Consider the following 18,279-nt stretch of genomic DNA (forward strand, 5'->3'; position numbering starts at 1 on the left):
ATAAACCTACATCAACAACAATACTCAACAATAATAAAACCTAAAGGAGACTGAGCTACAGCACCAACAATACTCTGATATAAACCTAAAAGAGACTGAGCTACATCACCAACAATACTCAACAATAATAAAACCTAAAGGAGACTGAGCTAAGGCACCAACAACACTCTGATATAAACCTAAAGGAGACTGCGCTACATCAACAACAATACTCAACAATAATAAAACCTAAAGGAGAGGGTAGAGATATGCTATGATGCACTCTTTGGAAGTTGCATGATAACAGCCCTGTACCGAAGATTATATTTAGAGTTAATGGCTCAGTTATACAGTATTTGCAAATACTGCGCATCTCAAACATACTTTATTATCACACGTAGATTAGAAGTGTCGATGTGTAGCATTTGCAATTTAATCTTGACAGCCTTACAACAAAACATGACAAGTGAGGAATGATTGTTAAAAATATTTATGGAATTTCTCACGTTAAAATGATCCGAGTTATCATAAGTACATCCAGTAATAATGTCTATGTGCCAAATGGCAACCTATACTTTATAGTGCACTACATTGGACCAGGGTCAATAGGGCTTTGGTCAAAAGTAGTGCACTATGTAGGTAATAGGGTGTTATTTGGGATTTACAACCTGCGTGTTTTGTCAGCTCCAGGATAATGAATTGTACAAAGAAAGAGACCATCTCCATTTTACATTATTTACAATGAATACAGAAATGTTAATGGTACTCAATAGTTAAATACTGATATACAGCGTTGGGGTTCAGTTTCATTTCAATTCAGGTAGGAAACGGAAACTCCAATTAAATTGTTCCTCATTAAAAAAGCTTTGAGAATAAATGTAAATATCAGTTTAGTTCCTGAATTGAAATGGAACTGAGCCCAAGGCTGGCTGATATAAAGGCTGTTATTCCCAGAGATTCAGAGCTACAGACGTACTCTCATATCATTGTACTGATAGTCAAGAAGTACCTGCAGCATTTCAACCATAGATTTGTCTGAATCACAAAGCCAATACTTCACATCATGGACATCATAAATCATTTCAATAAATGACCTACACAGCAGACAGGAAATGTGACAAGTAGATCATCAAAAGGCTGAATCAGACTGCTGAAACACTCCCCTCTATTTAAACTATAAGGCAGTATTAGCCTACGTGGCTGGAAGTACCCGTTCCCATTAGTTAATTCTGATAATAATTGTAAGTCGCTCTGGATAAGAGTGTCTGCTAAATGACTTAAATGTAAATGTAAATAATAATCAACTAAAATATGTTGGTGATGGCCATTTCAGATTCAAATTAAATTGACATCAAGATAATAAGAAATGTTGCAAATGACAGAGGCTTAGAATGACAAAGAAGATTTACCAGTAGGCCTAGAAATTAGAGGTCGACCGATTAATCATAATGGCCGATTAATTAGGGCCGATTTCAAGTTTCAGATTGTTATGAAAATCTGTATTTTGGGGCGCAGATTTGCAGATTAAAAAAAAAAACATTTTTTAAAATTAATGATACCTTTATTTAACTAGGCAAGTCAGTTAAGAACACATTCTTACTTTCAATGACGGCCTAAGAACGGTGGGTTAACTGCCTTGTTCAGGGGCAGAACGACAGATTGTCACCTGTCAGCTCGGGGGATCCAATCTTGCAACCTTACAGTTAACTAGTCCAACGCAATAACGACCTGCCTCTCTCTCGTTGCACTCCACAAGGAGCCTATTACGCGAATGCAGTAAGCCAAGGTAAGTTGCTAGCTAGCATTAAACTTATCTTATAAAAAACAATCAATCACAAGTTAACTACACATGGTTGATGATATTACTAGATATTATCTAGCGTATCCTGTGTTGCATATAATCTGACTGAGCATACAAGTATCTAAGTATCTGACTGAGCGGTGGTAGGCATATTTGTGCGTTTTGCCAGCAGCTCTTCATTGTGCGTCAAGCATTGCACTGTTAATGACTTCAAGCCTATTAACTCCCGAGATTAGGCTGGTGTTACCGATGTGAAAAGGCTAGGTAGTTAACGCGCACTAATAGCATTTCAAACGTCACTCGCTCTGAGCCTTCTAGTAGTTGTTCCCCTTGCTCTGCATGGGTAACGCTGCTTCGAGGGTGGCTGTTGACGTTCTGTTGCTGGTTCGAGCCCAGGGAGGAGCGAGGAGAGGGTCGGAAGCTATACTGTTACACTGGCAATGCTAAAGTGCCTATAAGAACATCCAATAGTCAAAGGTTAATGAAATACAAAAGAGGGAAATAGTCCTATAATTCCCATAAAAACAACAACCTAAAACTTCTTACCTGGGAATATTGAAGACTCATGTTAAAAGGAACCACCAGCTTTAAATGTAACCTTTCTTACATGGCACATATTGCACTTTTACTTTCTTCTCCAACACTTTGTTTTTGCATTATTTAAACCAAATTGAACATGTTTCATTATTTAGTTGAGGCTAAATTGATTTTATTGATGTATTATATTAAGTTAAAATAAGTGTTAATTCAGTATTGTTGTAATTATCATTACTACAAATAAATAAATAAAAATCGGCTTCGGCTTTTTTGGTCCTCCAATAATCGGTATCGGCATTGAAAAATCCTAATCAGTCGACCTCTACTAGAAATATCTGGGACGTGTTCATTTTGGGGCCTGCAACGGAAAACATTTTAAAACATTTTGCAACTGAAAACGAAAATGATTGTTTCCATTGTCCAAGTGCCGTTTCAGTCCATTTTCATCCGTTTGGTGCCTAATGAACACGACCCCAGGTCTGCGAACAGGAAAGGGCATGGACCAAGAGCCCTATTCAAACTGGTGCCCAGGCTATCTGGTGTTTCCTTGAGTAGTACGTCACTCAAAGCATGCAAGTGGGATTTATTTTTTAAACCAGCCTTGATCGAATAGGGCCCAAATATCTATTTTTAAACCAGACTTGATTGAAAAAGGACCAATATATGTATTTTTAAACCAGACTTGATTGAAAAGGGACCAAATATCTATATTTTTCAACAAAAACCTCTGCCAGAGCTATGTTAGTAGAGTAGCATAGCCTTTTTTGTTAAGATTAGCATTGTAGTGGCCACTGATGGTCATTCCGCTTTATTGCTGCATACCATGGAATGATGGCAATGGCGGTCTCTTGTTCTGGCCTGTTACAATGTACCTGCATATCATGGCACTATAGCCATTCATTCATTAAACTGTAGTAGGACAAACATTACATCACTACTACAACCCCCCCCAGGTCTATTATATGTACACATCCCAAAGTCACTTGCAAAATAGTTTGCATACGTCTTTGGCTGAGTGCATTGAAGGCAATAGCTGCGTGGACCATTACAATTGATCTCAAACCCCTGGTACGCGTACCAAATGTCAACCCTATTCCCTATTTAGTGCACTACTTTTGATCAAGGTTGGAACCCTATTCCCTATTTAGTGTACTACTTTTGATCAGGGTTGGCACCATATTCCCTTTTTAGTGCACTACTTTTTGACCAGGGTGGGGGCATAGAAAGTATGGGTTCTCTGAAGTAGTGCACTATATAGTCAATATGCTGCCATTTGGGATATACATGCCATGTATAGAAATAGAATCAGGTCAAATGGACTCCGCCCCTAAACCTTAGATGACGTTCTATTCGATGCGATTGGAACTTGGGTCTGTTGGAATATTCCTGCTCAGTCTATCTATCCTCTTTCATGTCCTCTTAGTGATAAGAACATCTTATTCTAGGTAGGACTGCTATGTACAAGTATTTGTACCGCCACCATTCACATAAATATCCTTATCATTTATAATCTATTTCATTTAAAAACTACTTGGTCCTTCATGTTTCAGAAATAATTGTAAAAGTTCACAGTATACCTTATAAAGGTTCTACATTGGTACAGGTCATCTGCCGTATACTGTAGCTTGAATTGCAGCTATGATCAAATCTGTTGGGGTAGAACCGGATACTCTAATTTACACGCCAGAGAACGGGTCGACGTTATACTTAACTAATGGACTTATTAGTATTACACGCAAACCCATCTTGAATCTTGTGACCATGAACCACTTTTAAAAGTTTGCATAGATAGAAACCTTTAAAATGGACCAATTAATGCTGAAATTGACAGATTATTGGGAGCTTCACATCTTTCCACATGGTGTGGGGGGTGGACAATATGGGCCATTTCATTTGATAGCTTATCCTCTTCATTCCCCCCAGAAAGATGGGAGTCCGTTTAGTAAAAGAAGCGCTGCCTAGATGTCAGTCGATGTATTGTGCCAGCCACCTGAAGCCATCTCCATAGCCCTGCTTCTTCAGGACACTGCACATGAAAATCTCCAGAGGTCGTGCCTGCAGCTCCTTCACCGACACGTTACCCTGGAGAAGAACAACAGGATCAAGCTGTTATAAAAGACCACTCCAGCAACACGTTACCCTGGAGAAGAACAACAGGATCAAGCTGTTATAAAAGACCACTCCAGCAACACGTTACCCTGGAGAAGAACAACAGGATCAAGCTGTTATAAAAGACAGGATCACTGTTATAAAAGACCAGTCCAGCAACACCCTGGAGAAGAACAACAGGATCAAGCTGTTATAAAAGACCAGTCCAGCAACACGTTACCCTGGAGAAGAACAACAGGATCAAGCTGTTATAAAAGACCAGTCCAGCAACACGTTACCCTGGAGAAGAACAACAGGATCAAGCTGTTATAAAAGACCACTCCAGCAACACGTTACCCAGAAGAACAACAGGATCAAGCTGTTATAAAAGACCACTCCAGCAACTGTTATAAAAGACCAGTCCAGCAACACGTTACCCTGGAGAAGAACAACAGGATCAAGCTGTTATAAAAGACCACTCCAGCAACACGTTACCCTGGAGAAGAACAACAGGATCAAGCTGTTATAAAAGACCAGTCCAGCAACACGTTACCCTGGAGAAGAACAACAGGATCAAGCTGTTATAAAAGACCAGTCCAGCAACACGTTACCCTGGAGAAGAACAACAGGATCAAGCTGTTATAAAAGACCAGTCCAGCAACACGTTACCCTGAGAAGAACAACAGGATCAAGCTGTTATAAAAGACCTCCAGCAACACGTTACCCTGGAGAAGAACAACAGGATCAAGCTGTTATAAAAGACCAGTCCAGCAACACGTTACCCTGGAGAAGAACAACAGGATCAAGCTGTTATAAAAGACCAGTCCAGCAACACGTTACCCTGGAGAAGAACAACAGGATCAAGCTGTTATAAAAGACCAGTCCAGCAACACGTTACCCTGGAGAAGAACAACAGGATCAAGCTGTTATAAAAGACCAGTCCAGCAACACGTTACCCTGGAGAAGAACAACAGGATCAAGCTGTTATAAAAGACCAGTCCAGCAACACGTTACCCTGGAGAAGAACAACAGGATCAAGCTGTTATAAAAGACCAGTCCAGCAACACGTTACCCTGGAGAAGAACAACAGGATCAAGCTGTTATAAAAGACCAGTCCAGCAACACGTTACCCTGGAGAAGAACAACAGGATCAAGCTGTTATAAAAGACCTCCAGCAACACGTTACCCTGGAGAAGAACAACAGGATCAAGCTGTTATAAAAGACCAGTCCAGCAACACGTTACCCTGGAGAAGAACAACAGGATCAAGCTGTTATAAAAGACCAGTCCAGCAACACGTTACCCTGGAGAAGAACAACAGGATCAAGCTGTTATAAAAGACCAGTCCAGCAACACGTTACCCTGGAGAAGAACAACAGGATCAAGCTGTTATAAAAGACCAGTCCAGCAACACGTTACCCTGGAGAAGAACAACAGGATCAAGCTGTTATAAAAGACCACTCCAGCAACTTCACCAAGCTGTTTTTTTCTGCTGCAACTTCACCTTTTTTTCTGCTGAAAAACATTATCCCCTAAATATCGTAATGTACACACACTTAAGGTTTAAAAAAAAAAGAAGAATAAGAATGTTTTACCCACTTGTGCCATACAGTGCATTCAGAAACTATTCAGACCCCTTGACTTTTTCCACATTGTTAGGTTACAGCCTCATTCTAAAACGTATTCAATTATTTGTTTTCCTCATCAATCTATCTCTACCTGCACATTCATCTTCTGCCGATCTACCGTTCCAGTGTTTAATTGCTATATTGTAATTACTTCGCCACCATGGCCTATTTATTTCCTTAACTTACCTCATTTGCACTCACTGTATATAGACTTTTTGTTTTCTTTTGTTCTACTGTATTATTGACTGTATGTTTTGTTTATTCTATGTGTAACTCTGTGTTGTTGTATGTGTCAAACTGCTATGCTTTATATTGGGCAGGTCACAGTTGCAAATGAGAACTTGCTCTCAACTAGCCTACCTGGTTAAATAAAGGTGTTCTCAACTAGCCTACTTGGTTAAATAAAGGTGTTCTCAACTAGCCTACCTGGTTAAATAAAGGTGTTCTCAACTAGCCTACTTGGTTAAATAAAGGTGTTCTCAACTAGCCTACCTGGTTAAATAAAGGTGAAATTTAAAAAAATATTTAAAAATACACACAACAATGCATAATAAAGCAACAACAGGTTACATTTTTTTGCAAATTTATATAAAAATAATAAATTAACTAATTTCCATAAGTATTCAGACCCTTTGTTGTGAGACTCAACATTGAGCTCAGGTGCATCCTGTTTCCATTGATCATCCTTCAGATGTTTCTACAACTTGATTGGAGTCCACCTATAGTATATTAAATTGATTGGACATGATTTGGAAAGACACACCTGTGTGTGCTACAGTTGACAGTGCATGTCAGATAAAAAAAAAAACAAGCCATGAGGTTGAAGGAATTGTCCATAGAGCTCCGAGACAGGATTGTGTCGAGGCACAGATCTGGGGAAGGGTACCAAAAAATGTCTGCAGCATTGAAGGTCCCCAAGAATACAGAGGCCACCATCATTCGTAAATGGAAGAAGTTTGGAACCACCAAGACTCTTTCGAGAGCTGGCCACCTGGCAAAACTGACCAATCAGGGGAGAAGGGACTTTGTCAGGGAGGTGACCAAGAACCCAATGGTCACTCTGACAGAGCTCCAGAGTTCCTCTGTGGAGATGGGAGAACCTTCCAGAAGCACAACCATCCCTTCAGCACTACACCAATCAGGATTTTATGGCAGAGTGGCCAGAAGGAAGCCACTCAGTAAAAAGGCACACGACAGCCCACTTGGAGTTTGCCAAAAGGCACCTGAAGAGACTGACCATGAGAAACAAGATTCTCTGGTCTGATGGAACCAAGATTGAACTCTTTGGCCTGAATGCCAAGCGTCACATCTGGAGGAAAACCTGGCACCATCCCTACGGTGAAGCATGGTGGTGGCAGCATCATGCTGTGGGGATGATTTTCAGCGGCAGGGACAGGGAGACTAGCCAGGATCAGCAGAGAGAAAACCTTGATGAAAACCTGTTCAGGAGCTCAGACTGGGGCAGAGATTCACTTTCCAACAGGACAATGACCCTAAGCACACAGCCAAGACAACGCAGGAGTGGCTTCAGGACAAGTCTCTGAATGTCCTTGAGTGGCCCAGCCAGAGCCCAGACTTGAACCCGATCAAACATCTTTGGAAAGACCCGAAAATAGCTGTGCAGCCACACTCTCCATCCACCCTGACAGAGCTGGAGAGGATCTGCAGAGAAGAATGGGAGAAACTCCCCAAATACAGGTGTGCCAAGCTTGTAGCGTCATATCCAAGAAGACTCGAAGCTGTAATCTCTGCTTCAACAAAGTACTGAGTAAAGGGTCTGAATACTTTTACATTTCTTTATTTTTTTTTTACCCCTTTTTCTCCCCAATTTTCGTGGTATCCAATTGTTTTAGTAGCTATCTTGTCTCATCGCTACAACTCCCGTACGGGCTCGGGAGAGACGAAGGTTGAAAGTCATGCGTCCTCCGATACACAACCCAACCACTGCTTCTTAACACAGTGTGCATCCAACCCGGAAGCCAGACGCACCAATGTGTCGGAGGAAACACCGTGCAATGAGACAAGGACATCCCGCCAATTGTGCGTCGCCCCACGGACCTCCCGGTCGCGGCCGGTTACGACAGAGCCTGGGCGCGAACCCAGAGTCTCTGGTGGCACAGCTGGCGCTGCAGTACAGCGCCCTTAACCACTGCGCCACCCAGGAGGCCCCGGGTCTGAATACTTATGTAAAATGTGATATTTTCCTTTTTTTTAATGAATTTACACAAATTTCTAAAACCTGTTTTTGTCATTATATGGGGTTGTGTGTAGCTTGATGAGGAAAGGCTGTGGGTTAGGGTTAGGGTTAGTGTAGAAGTGTGGAAAAATGTTGAGTGGTCTGAATACCTTCCGAAGGGCAACTGTACCTGGACCACCTATTGAGATGGGGCTTTTGTTAAGTAAAATCAGGTGATAAATGAGGTGAAAATAGACTGGAGTACCATTAACATATTCTACAGCATATCTAAAGAACGTGAATACTGTACCGCACACACACGTCATTCAGACACACACACACACACACGTTAGTTGTGTTATACACTCATCTGAAATGGACTTTAAAAAAAAGATAATGATAATATAATAATAATAATAATGATACAATAATAATAATAATGATACAATAATAATGATGATACAATAATAATAATGATACAATAATAATAATAATGATACAATAATAATAATAATGATACAATAATAATGATGATACAATAATAATAATGATACAATAATAATAATAATGATACAATAATAATAATGATACAATAATAATAATAATGATACAATAATAATAATAATGATACAATAATAATAATGATACAATAATAATAATAATGATACAATAATAATGATGATACAATAATAATAATAGTATTGATATAATAATAATAAAACAATAATAATGATACAATAATAATGATGATACAATAATAATAAAACAATAATAATAATAATGATACAATAATAATAAAACAATAATAATAATAATGATACAATAATAATAATACAATAATAATAATAGTATTGATATAATAATAATAAAACAATAATAATGATACAATAATAATGATGATACAATAATAATAATACAATAATAATAATAGTATTGATATAATAATAATAATAATAGTATTGATATAATAATAATAATACAATAATAATAATAATGATACAATAATAATAAAACAATAATAATAATAATGATACAATAATAATAATACAATAATAATAATAGTATTGATATAATAATAATAATGATGATACAAATTCCACAGGCTACATCTATCTCTATGCTTACCTTTCCAGTGCATTGTCCATCGAGAACGAACGCCTGCCTCAGTCCCCCTTCACTGATGGCTTCAGGACGGTCTATCTTGTTACCCAGGACCAGCACAGGCACAGAGAGGATGGTCTCATCTGCTAACAGGGCCTGACACACACACACACACACACACACACACACACACACACACACACACACACACACACACACACACACACACACACACAGGAAAGAGGTTGAGTAATGAGACAGATGGGACAGTGAGAATGTTTGTTGTGTGCCCTGGTGTAACCTGCCTCAACTGGGCTGCCTCAACACGTGGGTTTTGTGTATGCATTTTTCACAATGAATCTTCATAAATTAGACACATTGTGGGCAGTGGAAGTGACTTACATCAAGTTCGATCTTGGATTCTGTAAGGCGGTCGTGGTCGGCACAGTCAACCAGAAAGACAACTCCATTGATAGCCGGCAGGTAGTTCTTCCAAACTCTTCTAGCTGTGAAAGAGACAGAAGATGTAGCACATGAGGTAATGTGTCAAGATGCTGACCAAACCCTAGAAAGACAATGTAAAGTGTCAAGATGCTGACCAAACCCTAGAAAGACAATGTAATGAGTCAAGATGCTGACCAAACCCTAGAAAGACAATGTAATGTGTCAAGATGCTGACCAAACCCTAGAAAGACAATGTGATGTGTCAAGATGCTGACCAAACCCTAGAAAGACAATGTAAAGAGTCAAGATGCTGACCAAAACCCTAGAAAGACAATGTAAAGTGTCAAGATGCTGACCAAACCCTAGAAAGACAATGTAATGAGTCAAGATGCTGACCAAACCCTAGAAAGACAATGTAATGTGTCAAGATGCTGACCAAACCCTAGAAAGACAATGTGATGTGTCAAGATGCTGACCAAACCCTAGAAAGACAATGTAAAGAGTCAAGATGCTGACCAAAACCCTAGAAAGACAATGTAAAGTGTCAAGATGCTGACCAAACCCTAGAAAGACAATGTAATGAGTCAAGATGCTGACCAAACCCTAGAAAGACATGATGTAATGAGTCAAGATGCTGACCAAACCCTAGAAAGACAATGTAAAGAGTCAAGATGCTGACCAAACCCTAGAAAGACATGATGTAATGAGTCAAGATGCTGACCAAACCTTAGAAAGACATGATGTAATGAGTCAAGATGCTGACCAAACCCTAGAAAGACAATGTAAAGAGTCAAGATGCTGACCAAACCCTAGAAAGACATGATGTAATGAGTCAAGATGCTGACCAAACCTTAGAAAGACATGATGTAATGAGTCAAGATGCTGACCAAACCCTAGAAAGACATGATGTAATGTGTCAAGATGCTGACCAAACCCTAGAAAGACAATGTAATGAGTCAAGATGCTGACCAAACCCTAGAAAGACAATGTAATGAGTCAAGATGCTGACCAAACCCTAGAAAGACAATGTAAAGTGTCAAGATGCTGACCAAACCCTAGAAAGACAATGTAAAGTGTCAAGATGCTGACCAAAACCCTAGAAAGACAATGTAAAGTGTCAAGATGCTGACCAAACCCTAGAAAGACAATGTAATGTGTCAAGATGCTGACCAAAACCCTAGAAAGACATGATGTAATGTGTCAAGATGCTGACCAAACCCTAGAAAGACATGATGTAATGAGTCAAGATGCTGACCAAACCCCAGAAAGACAATGTAATGTGTCAAGATGCTGACCAAACCCCAGAAAGACATGATGTAATGTGTCAAGATGCTGACCAAACCCTAGAAAGACAATGTAATGTGTCAAGATGCTGACCAAACCCTAGAAAGACAATGTAATGAGTCAAGATGCTGACCAAACCCTAGAAAGACAATGTAATGTGTCAAGATGCTGACCAAACCCTAGAAAGACAATGTGATGTGTCAAGATGCTGACCAAACCCTAGAAAGACATGATGTAATGTGTCAAGATGCTGACCAAACCCTAGAAAGACAATGTAATGTGTCAAGATGCTGACCAAACCCTAGAAAGACAATGTAATGTGTCAAGATGCTGACCAAACCCTAGAAAGACAATGTAATGTGTCAAGATGCTGACCAAAACCCTAGAAAGACATGATGTAATGTGTCAAGATGCTGACCAAACCCTAGAAAGACAATGTAATGAGTCAAGATGCTGACCAAACCCTAGAAAGACAATGTAATGAGTCAAGATACTGACCAAACCCTAGAAAGACATGATGTAATGAGTCAAGATGCTGACCAAACCCTAGAAAGACATGATGTAATGAGTCAAGATGCTGACCAAACCCTAGAAAGACATGATGTAATGAGTCAAGATGCTGACCAAACCCTAGAAAGACAATGTAATGAGTCAAGATGCTGACCAAACCCTAGAAAGACATGATGTAATGAGTCAAGATGCTGACCAAAACCCTAGAAAGACAATGTGATGTGTCAAGATGCTGACCAAACCCTAGAAAGACATGATGTAATGTGTCAAGATGCTGACCAAACCCTAGAAAGACATGATGTAATGAGTCAAGATGCTGACCAAACCCTAGAAAGACATGATGTAATGTGTCAAGATGCTGACCAAACCCTAGAAAGACAATGTGATGTGTCAAGATGCTGACCAAACCCTAGAAAGACATGATGTAATGAGTCAAGATGCTGACCAAAACCCTAGAAAGACAATGTAATGAGTCAAGATGCTGACCAAAACCCTAGAAAGACAGTGTGATGTGTCAAGATGCTAACCAAACCCTAGAAAGACATGATGTAATGTGTCAAGATGCTGACCAAACCCTAGAAAGACAATGTAAAGAGTCAAGATACTGACCAAACCCTAGAAAGACATGATGTAATGAGTCAAGATGCTGACCAAACCCTAGAAAGACAATGTAAAGAGTCAAGATACTGACCAAACCCTAGAAAGACATGATGTAATGAGTCAAGATACTGACCAAACCCTAGAAAGACAATGTAATGTGTCAAGATGCTGACCAAACCCCAGAAAGACATGATGTAATGAGTCAAGATGCTGACCAAACCCTAGAAAGACAATGTAAAGTGTCAAGATGCTGACCAAACCCTAGAAAGACAATGTAAAGAGTCAAGATGCTGACCAAACCCTAGAAAGACAATGTAAAGAGTCAAGATGCTGACCAAACCCTAGAAAGACATGATGTAATGAGTCAAGATGCTGACCAAACCCTAGAAAGACAATGTAATGTGTCAAGATGCTGACCAAACCCTAGAAAGACAATGTAATGAGTCAAGATGCTGACCAAACCCTAGAAAGACAATGTAAAGTGTCAAGATGCTGACCAAACCCTAGAAAGACATGATGTAATGAGTCAAGATGCTGACCAAACCCTAGAAAGACAATGTAATGTGTCAAGATGCTGACCAAACCCTAGAAAGACATGATGTAATGAGTCAAGATGCTGACCAAACCCTAGAAAGACATGATGTAATGAGTCAAGATGCTGACCAAAACCCTAGAAAGACACGATGTAATGAGTCAAGATGCTAACCAAACCCTAGAAAGACGATATAATGAGTCAAGATGCTGACCAAACCCTAGAAAGACGATGTAATGAGTCAAGATGCTGACCAAACCCTAGAAAGACGATGTAATGAGTCAAGATGCTGACCAAACCCTAGAAAGACATGATGTAATGTGTCAAGATGCTAACCAAACCCTAGAAAGACAATGTAATGAGTCAAGATGCTGACCAAACCCTAGAAAGACAATGTAATGAGTCAAGATGCTGACCAAACCATAGAAAGACATGATGTAATGTGTCAAGATGCTGACCAAACCCTAGAAAGACATGATGTAATGTGTCAAGATACTGACCAAACCCTAGAAAGACAATGTAATGAGTCAAGATGCTGACCAAACCCTAGAAAGACAATGTAATGAGTCAAGATGCTGACCAAACCCTAGAAAGACAATGTAATGAGTCAAGATGCTGACCAAACCCTAGAAAGACATGATGTAATGAGTCAAGATGCTGACCAAACCCTAGAAAGACATGATGTAATGAGTCAAGATGCTGACCAAACCCTAGAAAGACATGATGTAATGAGTCAAGATGCTGACCAAACCCTAGAAAGACATGATGTAATGTGTCAAGATGCTGACCAAACCCTAGAAAGACAATGTAATGAGTCAAGATGCTGACCAAACCCTAGAAAGACAATGTAATGAGTCAAGATGCTGACCAAACCCTAGAAAGACAATGTAATGTGTCAAGATGCTGACCAAACCCTAGAAAGACATGATGTAATGAGTCAAGATGCTGACCAAACCCTAGAAAGACAATGTAAAGTGTCAAGATGCTGACCAAACCCTAGAAAGACAATGTGATGTGTCAAGATGCTGACCAAACCCTAGAAAGACAATGTGATGTGTCAAGATGCTGACCAAACCCTAGAAAGACACAGTGTCCAACTTATTTAGGCCAAAGTCTTACCTTGTAATACGTGGCCGCCCAGATCAAACGTGGTGAATGTCATTCCAGCTATCGTCAACTCTTCCGATGCTTCAGGGAGAAACAAAACACATTTTTAAAAACGACTGACATTGTGTTCAGTGCCGTTATTGGGACGTTAAAAACAACACAATAAAGTAGGTTGAGATGATGCCGCCTACTTGGATGCAACGTGGGCACATGCTGTCCAAGTCGGTCATCTTTCAGCATATGCAGAAGGGTTGTTTTACCAGCATTATCCAACCCCAGGAAAACCAACTTTCCTGATTTTTGTACAACCCTGGGAAAGCACATTGACAAAGTTCATTCAACTTTTGAGTTGTAAAAACACACCACCACTCATTGTGACATGCAGTACTATACTGATCAGGGCGGGTATAATGTGTGGAACGTTCCAACAGGAATCTGTTCCAAAAACTTTGTAAAATAACAAGGATGCCCACAAACAACGCATACAAGTTAAGAATAAGATTAAGAATAAGATACCGGGTAGAGAGGGTGGGCTATTTTGTTACGTTTTTCACTCACCACGTTTATTCCGAAAAATGTCTGTCCTCACTCTGGTAGCCTACGGACAAACATTAAGAATAAGCTACCTAGTTAGTTGATTCCTAATTCGGCAGCTAGTAAGCGAGGTGAATTGATCATGTTACTTTGTATTCGTTGTTTGTGGGCATCCTTGTTATTTACAGCGTTTTTGGAACAGATTCTAGGTGGAACGATAACACACATTGTACCCACCCTGCCGATAATACATTATACCCACCCTACTGATAATACATTATACCCACCCTGCCGATAATACATTATACCCACCCTGCCGATAATACATTATACCCACCCACCCTGCCGATAATACATTATACCCACCCTGCCGATAATACATTATACCCACCCTGCCGATAATACATTATACCCACCCTGCCGATAATACATTATACCCACCCTGCCGATAATACATTATACCCACCCTGCCGATAATACATTATACCCACTCTGCCGATAATACATTATACCCACCCTACCGATAATACATTATACCCACCCACCCTGCCGATAATACATTATACCCACCCACCCTGCCGATAATACATTATACCCACCCTGCCGATAATACATTATACCCACCCTGCCGATAATACATTGTACCCACCCTGCCGATAATACATTATACCACCCCTGCCGATAATACATTATACCCACCCTGCCGATAATACATTATACCCACCCTGCCGATAATACATTATACCCACCCTGCCGATAATACATTGTACCCACCCTGCCGATAATACATTGTACCCACCCTGCCGATAATACATTGTACCCACCCTGCCGATAATACATTGTACCCACCCTGCCGATAATACATTATACCCACCCTGCCGATAATACATTATACCCACCCTGCCGATAATACATTATACCCACCCTGCCGATAATACATTATACCCACCCTACTGATAATACATTATACCCACCCTACTGATAATACATTATACCCACCCTGCCGATAATACATTATACCCACCCTACCGATAATACATTATACCCACCCTGCCGATAATACATTATACCCACCCTACCGATAATACATTATACCCACCCTACCGATAATACATTATACCCACCCTGCCGATAATACAGTATACCCACCCTGCCGATAATACAGTATACCCACCCTGCCGATAATACAGTATACCCACCCTGCCGATAATACATTATACCCACCCTGCTGATAATACATTATACCCACCCTGCTGATAATACATTATACCCACCCTACTGATAATACATTATACCCACCCTACTGATAATACATTATACCCACCCAACTGATAATACATTATACCCACCCTGCCGATAATACATTATACCCACCCTGCCGACCCACCCTGCCGATAATACATTATACCCACCCACCCTGCCGATAATACATTATACCCACCCACCCTGCCGATAATACATTATACCCACCCACCCTGCCGATAATACATTATACCCACCCACCCTGCCGATAATACATTATACCCACCCACCCTGCCGATAATACATTATACCCACCCACCCTGCCGATAATACATTATACCCACCCTGCCGATAATACATTATACCCACCCTACCGATAATACATTATACCCACCCTACCGATAATACATTATACCCACCCTGCCGATAATACATTATACCCACCCTGCCGATAATACATTATACCCACCCTGCCGATAATACATTATACCCACCCTGCCGATAATACATTATACCCACCCTACCGATAATACATTATACCCACCCTACCGATAATACATTATACCCACCCTACCGATAATACATTATACCCACCCTGCCGACAATACATTATACCCACCCACCCTGCCGATAATACATTATACCCCTTACCCTCGATAATACATTATACCCACCCACCCTGCCGATAATACATTATACCCACCCACCCTGCCGATAATACATTATACCCACCCTACTGATAATACATTATACCCACCCTACTGATAATACATTATACCCACCCTACTGATAATACATTATACCCACCCTGCCGATAATACATTATACCCACCCTGCCGATAATACATTATACCCACCCTGCCGATAATACATTATACCCACCCTACTGATAATACATTATACCCACCCTACTGATAATACATTATACCCACCCTACTGATAATACATTATACCCACCCTGCCGATAATACCCACCTTGCCGATAATACATTATACCCACCCTGTCGATAATACATTATACCCACCCTACTGATAATACATTATACCCACCCTACTGATAATACATTATACCCACCCTACTGATAATACATTATACCCACCCTGCCGATAATACATTATACCCACCCTGCCGATAATACATTATACCCACCCTGCCGATAATACATTATACCCACCCTACTGATAATACATTATACCCACCCTACTGATAATACATTATACCCACCCAGCTGATAATACATTATACCCACCCTGCTGATAATACATTATACCCACCCTGCCGATAATACATTATACCCACCCTACTGATAATACATTATACCCACCCTGCTGATAATACATTATACCCACCCTGCCGATAATACATTATACCCACCCTGCTGATAATACATTATACCCACCCTGCCGATAATACATTATACCCACCCTGCCGATAATACATTATACCCACCCTGCCGATAATACATTATACCCACCCTGCCGATAATACATTATACCCACCCTGCTGATAATACATTATACCCACCCTGCCGATAATACATTATACCCACCCTGCTGATAATACATTATACCCACCCTGCCGATAATACATTATACCCACCCTACTGATAATACATTATACCCACCCTACTGATAATACATTATACCCACCCTGCCGATAATACATTATACCCACCCTACTGATAATACATTATACCCACCCAACTGATAATACATTATACCCACCCTGCCGATAATACATTATACCCACCCTACTGATAATACATTATACCCACCCAACTGATAATACATTATACCCACCCTACTGATAATACATTATACCCACCCAACTGATAATACATTATACCCACCCAACTGATAATACATTATACCCACCCTGCCGATAATACATTATACCCACCCAACTGATAATACATTATACCCACCCTGCCGATAATACATTATACCCACCCTGCTGATAATATATTATACCCACCCTGCTGATAATACATTATACCCACCCTACTGATAATACATTATACCCACCCTGCCGATAATACATTATACCCACCCAACTGATAATACATTATACCCACCCTGCCGATAATACATTATACCCACCCTGCTGATAATATATTATACCCACCCTGCTGATAATACATTATACCCACCCTACTGATAATACATTATACCCACCCTGCCGATAATACATTATACCCACCCTGCTGATAATACATTATACCCACCCTACTGATAATACATTATACCCACCCTGCCGATAATACATTATACCCACCCTGCCGATAATACATTATACCCACCCTACTGATAATACATTATACCCACCCTGCCGATAATACATTATACCCACCCTGCTGATAATACATTATACCCACCCTGCCGATAATACATTATACCCACCCTGCTGATAATACATTATACCCACCCTACTGATAATACATTATACCCACCCTGCTGATAATACATTATACCCACCCTGCCGATAATACATTATACCCACCCTGCTGATAATACATTATACCCACCCTGCTGATAATACATTATACCCACCCTGCCGATAATACATTATACCCACCCTACTGATAATACATTATACCCACCCTACTGATAATACATTATACCCACCCTGCTGATAATACATTATACCCACCCTACTGATAATACATTATACCCACCCTGCCGATAATACATTATACCCACCCTACTGATAATACATT

The 18,279-nt window shown here is 40.1% G+C and overlaps 1 protein-coding gene and 1 long non-coding RNA gene across 2 annotated transcripts; both read right to left on the reverse strand.

The window, feature by feature from the left end:
• Positions 1–453: 453 nt before the first annotated feature.
• LOC127918785 (GTP-binding protein SAR1b-like) lies at positions 454–9,819 on the reverse strand (the record flags this gene model as incomplete). The annotated part of the gene is made up of 3 exons (XM_052502008.1): positions 454–4,399; positions 9,334–9,465; positions 9,712–9,819. Coding segments are annotated over 3 exons (357 nt in total), but the record flags the coding sequence as incomplete, so codon positions are not given.
• LOC127918781 (uncharacterized) lies at positions 4,596–5,864 on the reverse strand. Its single transcript, XR_008100787.1, has 3 exons — positions 5,631–5,864; positions 5,113–5,574; positions 4,596–4,745 (listed from the first exon to the last, which is right to left on the reverse strand). It is a non-coding gene; the product is annotated as an uncharacterized LOC127918781 (long non-coding RNA).
• Positions 9,820–18,279: the final 8,460 nt, after the last annotated feature.

The sequence above is a fragment of the Oncorhynchus keta genome, unplaced genomic scaffold (genome assembly GCF_023373465.1).
Source record: "Oncorhynchus keta strain PuntledgeMale-10-30-2019 unplaced genomic scaffold, Oket_V2 Un_contig_1482_pilon_pilon, whole genome shotgun sequence".
Taxonomy (NCBI): domain Eukaryota; kingdom Metazoa; phylum Chordata; class Actinopteri; order Salmoniformes; family Salmonidae; genus Oncorhynchus; species Oncorhynchus keta.